This window comes from Apteryx rowi, unplaced genomic scaffold, assembly GCF_003343035.1.
Source record: "Apteryx rowi isolate R43461 unplaced genomic scaffold, aptRow1 scaffold_351, whole genome shotgun sequence".
Taxonomy (NCBI): Eukaryota; Metazoa; Chordata; class Aves; order Apterygiformes; family Apterygidae; genus Apteryx; species Apteryx rowi.
In genome coordinates, this window is record NW_020449986.1 from 971065 (window position 1) to 979462 (window position 8398).

Genomic DNA, 8398 nt, shown 5'->3' on the forward strand with positions numbered 1-8398 from the left:
AATTATTAAAATATTTACTCACTGTAAGGTCTTTAACAATTCCTTCTGAATCAACTGTTAAAAAAAAAGAAAAATTAACATACATTCAAACAATTGAAGGTCCAAAGCCTCATGAGAGAAGTTTCAACATTTTTTCTTCCGTAAAACTGAGTTCTTTATTAGGCTCTGCAGATTATGGTCACCAGACAGCAACATTATGTTTCCAGGGGTAATTGCCTATAAGTGTGGTACCTTGTGGAAGTACCTAGTAGCTTACAACATCTTTAGCTTTGCGCACATCAAGACAGACTGTAGAAAAACTGCCAAGGTGATGACTGCCTATGTCTAAAGCTGACAAATCATCAGCATGAAATTTTCTTCTCCCATCTAACCTCTCTTTGAAATATATCTTTCTTACACTGAACCAGTGTACAGCAGCAGTCACAGAGAAAATTGAATTTGTCTTCTTGCTTTTACCTTCCACATGTTAGAAGAGTGATTTTAACCTTTTGACATTAGCTTTCTAAAAAACAAATCTGGGCAATTTACAGAAGGAAAATTCCTTCAGAGTAAGACTGTCAGAGGAAATGAGTCAACAATTATACTATGATTAAAACACATGGCAAACATCATTATTCTCTCCTCTGGACTGCTCAGAATATCTTGTTACTCTGTTCCTGTCTGACTTAGACTGCCTGCTCCCTAAAGCAAGGAAAGTCTGTTTTATGTTGTATAAATAAATGTTGTGCTTGCAAATATAAATACAATAGAAAAATACAATTAGAAAAGATAAATAAAAAATTCTAAAATAAATAAAAGTACAATAAGATCCTACTTGTGATCCTCAATAACTATGCCTTTTAGAATACTTCATTAATTCTATCAGCTCCCTGAAAAGATCACTTTCATGGTTTTACCTCAGTTCATTCTCTTCCCTGATGCAGAAAAGTTTTGGGTTTTTTTTTTTTCAGTCTGGTAGCATTATTTCTATTCTGACTCAGAGTCAGTTCACATGGTTTTAATTTTGTGTTCTTTCATGACACTAGCTAGAGGGCTTAACCAAGGCTCAGATCCCAGTGTGCTGGGATTCAGATTCTATAACTGTACACACACAGTTAGAAATAGTCACTCATCCAAAAAGACAGAGCGCCTCTCCCAATGTTGCACAAGAAATCTGTGAAGAGCAGCGCACTTATGAAAGATCTGAAGTCCCAATTCAAAACTACAAAACTATCTGTACTTTATCTTTCCGCATGCCAAGAAAATGCAAATCAAAGTCTGCAACTAGCTTTTCCATCTTTCAGTTTGATCTAAAAGGGTTATTCTTGCAAAAAAAAGCTTCCATGAATGTTTAAGCCTGGTTAGGTGAAACAGACAGCTGCTCACTCTACTGATTAGTACTGATTATCCATTTTCCCTATTTATTTACTTTCTGTTATGTTGATTGTGCAATCTCAGCATTGGTCCACACTTACAAGTGAAATAGTCCTTCGGAACATTGTATGCTCGAATGCGAGCTGCAGGCCCAACATATATGTAGAAATTACTCTGCTTTAAGTAATCAGTCATGTATTCTAATTGGCTGCAGTAGGTCTTCTCCATCCCTAAACAACATACAAACAGTTATTTTATTATATACAATGACAAGGAAGATAAAATGAATTATAAAATGGATTAAAAATAGTAAGCACATGTACTACACAAGGAAGAAAATGACTCAGTGAAACTTATATTGAAAAACTGAACTATATACATTACCATGATCAGCTAAAAGAATGAGATTTACACAGTGGTGCAGATTTCTCTGTTTAAGTCCCTCCATTAGCATTCCCAATGTTTGATCTGCTAGCTGCAAGGCTTTGATTACCTGTGAGATAAACAAGATCTCACTTAAATGCAAACATGAAAGTCAGAAAAAAGCAAGTTTTTTCTCTCAGCTTTCAGGTTCCTAATACTGCTTCTTCTTTTTTTTTGCTGCAATGCAATTTACCATCGCCACTACCATATACATGTGCAGAATCCCACTACTTTACAACAGCGTATGCTGCACTAACTTAAAAAAAGAATCACACTGAATTTTTTCTATTACTTGAGAAAATTTGAGCTTTAAAATATATTTTATTAAAAAGGAGAATAGCACATTCAGATCAAATGTGTTCCTTACCCCCAAATTTCTATAAAATATCAGATTTATAATACATGATAAAATTTTTGTTACTGTATGAACATATCATTCTATTAACAATAAGTAATGTTTCAAGAATTTTTACATGCACTCATATTATCTATGAGGCCAGTTTAGCATCTGGGACAACATGGTGTCCTTCTCCCACATATAGAGCCGCTTTAAACACACTGCAGAAAACCATTGATTACTACTGTTGTAATACGGGAGAAATCCAGCACAACCCATCCTGTAGCCATTCACAGAGAATGGCTTCCCCCTAACTGGAGTAGCTGACCTACAGTCTTCCTGAAAGTGAGAAGAGCAAGGACGACACCCGACTGAGTCTACCAGGACTCTACAGCTGAGCAATTGCACCCTTCTTGTTCCTCTAACTCTGCTGCGCTCTCTGGAGCGTATGGCATGTGTGGACAATGCACATATATATAATGTTTATGCATACAGTAAACAGTTTTTAAGCCCTTTGTGTTCCTAAAAATGGAGTTCTCCTTTCACTTAGAGAGCCAAATCTATTCTACAGAGATCAGTTTTTCTGTCCTTGTCCACTACAAAAAAGCTTTCTGCTGAAGAGCGTTTTCAAAGGCATTAAACAAGATCACTCCAGGAAAAAGCTGCTATGGTAAGTCCTAAGCTCCTCAAAGATTTAATTTTTTGACTGCATGCAAGTAAAAATGTAATATTTTTTGAGTTAAAAATTAACAAACATTGAAGCACAGTGTATGGAATATAAAAAAATGAGAACTGGCCAGGCCACACGCTTCCAAATAACACTGGCAAACAACACTAAAGCTCATTCTAAATAAAGTAAGCTTGAAACTTAATAATATTTCTAAATAGTATGATCTGAAATGATTTTCTGCCAGTTTATTTGGATTACAGGTCTTCTGGTTCACACACACTGTCAGAATCATAACAATAGGCTCAACCACAAGTGAGAGTCTAACTTAATAAGAATTCAAAACAACAATCTGGATATTTTTTGATCTGCTATCCTTTCCAAGTTTACAAATTGGATAAATTCATAGTACACCACTATTTTTGGTGCAATTTAGTTTAAGAAAAAAAGCCCAAAATTACTTACACCACTACTAACTGGTCCAAAGGAATGTCCAGAAGAATCTGGTTCTTCAATATACAAAGTGTAAAAATCAGGCCTAGCATTAAAAATAAGTAAGAAAGGAATATAATGAGAATTTGGAGACAGCATTGGAAAAGAACACTTTCATTAAAAAAGAAAAATAAAATGCAGTATGAACAGAACTATAAACAGCTTCCTCAAACCTTAATAAAAATCCCTACAGCAAATATAATCATCCAGTCTCTCTGAGTTTTGTAATGAAGATGGATTATTTGGAGCTACAATTTCAGAAGCAGTATACAGTATCTTTAATTGGTGTCCAGAAATCATTCTGAAAAACATCAAGATCCCAAACAGCAAATAAAGCTGTTCTTTGTTGAGATACAAGTGGAATTATCACCAAAAGGACCTCTTCCTGCTTTAGTGGTGAGGCTCTAGAAAGCATCTCCTCACTGYAAATATATGAGGAATTTGCTAACAAACCATTATACAAAAGATTTCACTTATTTACCTGTTACAAAGATCAGTCTGGTAATCTCTCATTCCATTTAAATATGAAAAATATTACTTCTTCAGCTATCATTATTTCATTTAAACAGTTGCAACAGATGGGAATCAATTGGCCAACAAACTGCCAAATTACATTCCTAACTCACTACAAGGTTCATAATCTCTTGTCACAAAGAAGACTTAAAAGTCTTCTACTTGTTTGCCATTCTCAGGCACTTGCAAACCACTACAATCAGTACTAACATCTGCTCTTCATCCTGAATTACTGCCTGCAAATATTTTCAAATATTTAACTTTTCTTCTGAAAAATCTTTCATATAATATCTTTCATCCATACGCTTAGGGTAGAATCTGAATGTTACCTGTTTCCTCTAGGCCACACATCAACCCAAAAAAGACAATAAAAAAAAGTTATACAACAGCACATCCTAATCAAACATATGGACACCTCTTTGCATTTTGTATTTATTCTGAAAATGATTAGTTATACTTATAAAACAGACTTAAGTTCAACAAACTRTCATTTGGGACAATGAGGAAGATTCTTCCATGTTTCACAAACACAAACAGAAGCTTCAGTTACTAAGCATTAAAATCATTCCAAGCTGTATTCTCACAAACCAGCTGGATATTATTAAGCATTACCTCTCAGATTTGGGATTATCAAGCCATTTCAATATCCCTGAAATTCTCTGTTCATATGTAACCGAACTGGGAAGAAAAAAAAAAAAGGATATGTTGTCAACAAGCCTTTTCTGATCAGCCATTCTAATTTCCTGGAATCCAAATACAGAGAGAGAGAGTCCACTCTCTAGCAATACATTAAAGTCAAAGGTTTGGATTTCAAGAATAATGTATCACAATAAGATACGAGCAATCAGTTTTATTCTTCTCATTTTTTGATTGAATGCAACACATTTCTAATGACAAATTAGTCAGATCTTGATCTTGCAAACAGAAACATGTGATGTTGGTGGAACTACCCATGTATATATAGTTAAGTACATGTAAAAAAAAGAATTTTCAAGTTCAGGACCTAAACCTGAAGTACAGGTAAGAATAATTTTTATTCTTTTCCAGCATGTATAAACCTCGGACTTCAATGTTTTAAAAGCAAGTAACATCCCCAGCAAAATCTTTGAGGTCATGCTCTGTCTCCTGTAAAGGAATTTACTCATTAATAGCTTTACTTCCCCCAAAGTCATGAACAAACTTCACATTAACTAGGTACAGTAATCAGGTGTTTTCTGAGTACTAATCCTACACATCACTGGAAAACCTTTGTTCTCTAAACAGACTTACAAAGATATACTTGCATGTTGTTAGCTTTGTAAATGTAAGGATTCATAAGAAAGATTTACTGAGATCACTGTGAAAATTAAGGAATAGTATGCTAATAACAATGCCTTCCATAAGAAAAAGAATAATTATGAAGGTAATTGTTATCTTTTCACATGTGAATTTACTGGACAAAACGTAGACAACTATGATTCAGGAGCAGTGTGCTTGTTATCATATGTGCAAGCAATACCAGAGGGAATTCACCTCAGAGCCCATCTTCCTCCTGTAGCTTCCCTATCCAGTGTCCTCTATCTGTCTAGGAACCGTCTAGTTCCTGACTTCTATTCCCTCTTCAAGGTTTGTGTTGGTTATCTCAGGGTACAGGTCATCTGAAAACTTACTTTCAAGTACAAATATTTTTAAAGGGCTATATATTATCTGTAGATTTTATGTGTGAAAATATGGTAATCATCTTTGGTATAGCTTAGAGGTGGTTACTAATCAATTATAGGATGCCTTCCGAGTGGGAAATTAGCAGTTTGCAGTTGGATGAAACTTTCAAAACTGTCCAGAATAGGAGAATATACATTGCCCTTTGACTTTCTCATTGTGAATCCCCTAAACGGTTTTGAAAATTTCAACTATTAATGGTAGTTTCATGGCAAAAACAAGGCAGTTTGAGATGGCATTTGTCTCTCCGGCTGTTGTTTAAAAATGTAGTCATTCATTTCCATTAGCTATCATATGGCAATTTGGATTTTTTGGAGTAACTTACAGGAATTTACTACAAGCACTATAAAAACTTACTTGTTGAATACGCTGTACAAGGTGGGGTATGTACCATTAATAGGAACATCAGARCCTGGCCAAAAGAAGGTGCCAGCTTTCAAATCTTGGTACATTGCTGTCAGCCAGATCTATAGGTAAAGATACAACAAATGATTTTACAGCATTTACACCACCAGAGGACCTCAGATCACCAGAGTCAAACTACATAATTGGATCAGAAATATGGGTTCTAGGCATGTATTTCATTTTCTTTTTTCACATGCCATGAGTTGCCTAACAACTGTATGTGATTTGAAGTTTGTTTTCTACTTATACATTCTGAACAAAGATTAGTAGCACTGAACACAGGATGTTGCTATTCCTTGGGATGTTCCTATTCTCAGCATAGAAAAAGACGTATAGGTATTTCCATAACTGATGACAGGTAGTGATCTTTTTATTTATTTCCAATAACAAATGCTGGTGGAAGATACCATTTCTAGTTATATGATTTTATTATAAGAGGGAATATTTCTCTCCATCTTAAAGCGTGCAGCTATGGTCCTATTACAAGTCTGTCTGAATCATAAATGAAACAATAGCAACAAAAAACAAGTAGCTGAGTATACTATAAACATAACTACACAGACATATATATAATATATATATATGGATACAAAACATATACTATATACTAAGTGTGTATTCTATACTACTAACACTAATGCTACACACTAAGTGTGTATACTATATACTGTTTCATATTTTTGTGCTGTATTTATAGCTTGATATTTCCAGTAATTGTGTGATATTAATCATAACCCTAGGTAAATCTAGGTGTTTTTTTGATGAAATATGCCATAGTTTATACATAAGTGTTCATTTTGCTGGAAGTGAAGTTCTTTGCTGTTCTCTTCATTCCTTTTTTATTCCTGGACTTTGCAAGTACTACTTCAGACACAGACAGTCTTGACCCTGTGTGCTATTATTAAATGGATATATTTTATAGATTTTCAGATTTGATTTTGTAGCTACATTGTGGGGAAAATAAAAAGCAGTAAAACCCCATCAAAAATTTATTGTGGCCTCCCTTGGCAAGACTTCTATTTCAATACTAGCCACAATATTTTAAGGCTTTTTACTAACAGCCACGTAAAGAGAATTTTTTCAGTCTCAGAGTTAACATTTAAAGAGTTATTTTGCTTTCATAAAAAACAAACTGTTTCTTAGRCAGCCTATAATACAAAGCAAACAGGATATTTAGCATATATTGCAGAACATATCAAACAGCTAGGCATTTTGCTCCTTTTTTGGGTTGTTTTGTTTTATGGCACATGAGCTACTCTAGAAATAAAGGAACACTGTAAAGAGAAAGACACCTACTGGCTGCCCCTTCCACCAGTAAGGTTGAAATTTTTCTTTCCCTGAAAGTGAGAAACTCTTGTTGAAGTTTACATCATACATGTTGTTATCGATAATACCATGAGATTCTGGATACAGTCCCTGCAAAATGAAAATAAACAAAACAGTATGATTCTTGAAATTAAATGAAAGCTAAACAATGTTGCAGGGCATACTGTTGCAATGATTTTGGAGGTGTTAGCTTTCCTAACTCACACAGATCATTAGATTCCTGACAATGAATTCAGCATGCCTGTCGACTTCCCTTTAGCTTCCTTATTTTCTCCCCAATTCAATTAAAAACTGATGTGCTATATTTTAAGTATCATATATGCCATGTGGCTATGTATCAGCAGCCAAACCCATCCTAATCCGTACTCCTATCATGTGCCCTCATCCACACTTATCTTCATCCAATTAGACTGACAAAGACCAGAAACAACCTGTTCACAGGCCAGAATCAGACAGCATACACATGTAAGCACATAGATCATGCCCCTGTCCCTCTAGACTACTAAATGTACTGCCTCAGCATCTCTCTCTCCTTTAGCTTCATAATTTGAGCTCCCATGTCCCACAAAAAGATCGGATTGCCAAATCCTTGGCACAACAACATCCTTTCTACATTGCCTAGAAAATGAAAAGCAAAAATAATAAATTCACACTTACTGTRACAATAGTATAGTGGTTTGGAAAGGTTTTTGTGGGGTAAACAGCTCTCATGTATTTTGAATGCGTACCACATTCTTCTGCAACAGATCATGAAATTAATACAAATTTGCTTACAAATTCCTTTTTTTAATTAAAATTGCTGGTATCAAAAAAAAAAAGAATTCAGCATACTCAGTCACTGTGGGATTAGGGGGGAAATTTGATTCCAAATTAAGACACAGGCCTTCTGGTGTTTCCTTGTGAGCTAGGTTTCTATACTCCCACTGCAGTCAATGGACACCTAACACTCAATTCAGATCACAGAATCACAGAATGTTTGAGGTTGGAAGGGACCTCTGCAGATCATCTAGTCCAACCCCCCTACTCAAGCAGGGTCACCTAGAGCACGTTGCMCAGGATTGCGTCCAGGCGTGTTTTGAATATCTCCAGAGAAGGAGACTCCACCACCTCTCTGGGCAACCTGTTCCAGTGCTCTGTCACCCTCACAGTGAAAAAGTTTTTCCTCATGTTAAGATGGAAGTGTC

At 35.2% G+C, this 8398-nt stretch overlaps 1 protein-coding gene across 1 annotated transcript in view; it reads right to left on the reverse strand.

Moving 5' to 3' along the window:
- Nucleotides 1-7951, reverse strand: part of ENPP3 (ectonucleotide pyrophosphatase/phosphodiesterase 3) — a gene marked incomplete at its 5' end in the record, with an annotated part of 28984 nt that extends 21033 nt beyond the window's left edge. The window contains 8 exons of the mRNA XM_026072811.1: nucleotides 23-54; nucleotides 1455-1583; nucleotides 1738-1846; nucleotides 3246-3318; nucleotides 4398-4463; nucleotides 5841-5950; nucleotides 7185-7304; nucleotides 7872-7951. Coding sequence (XP_025928596.1) covers nucleotides 23-54; nucleotides 1455-1583; nucleotides 1738-1846; nucleotides 3246-3318; nucleotides 4398-4463; nucleotides 5841-5950; nucleotides 7185-7304; nucleotides 7872-7951 — 719 coding nt within the window. The remainder of the gene's footprint in view (nucleotides 1-22; nucleotides 55-1454; nucleotides 1584-1737; nucleotides 1847-3245; nucleotides 3319-4397; nucleotides 4464-5840; nucleotides 5951-7184; nucleotides 7305-7871) is intronic.
- Between the last annotated feature and the right edge of the window lie 447 nt (nucleotides 7952-8398).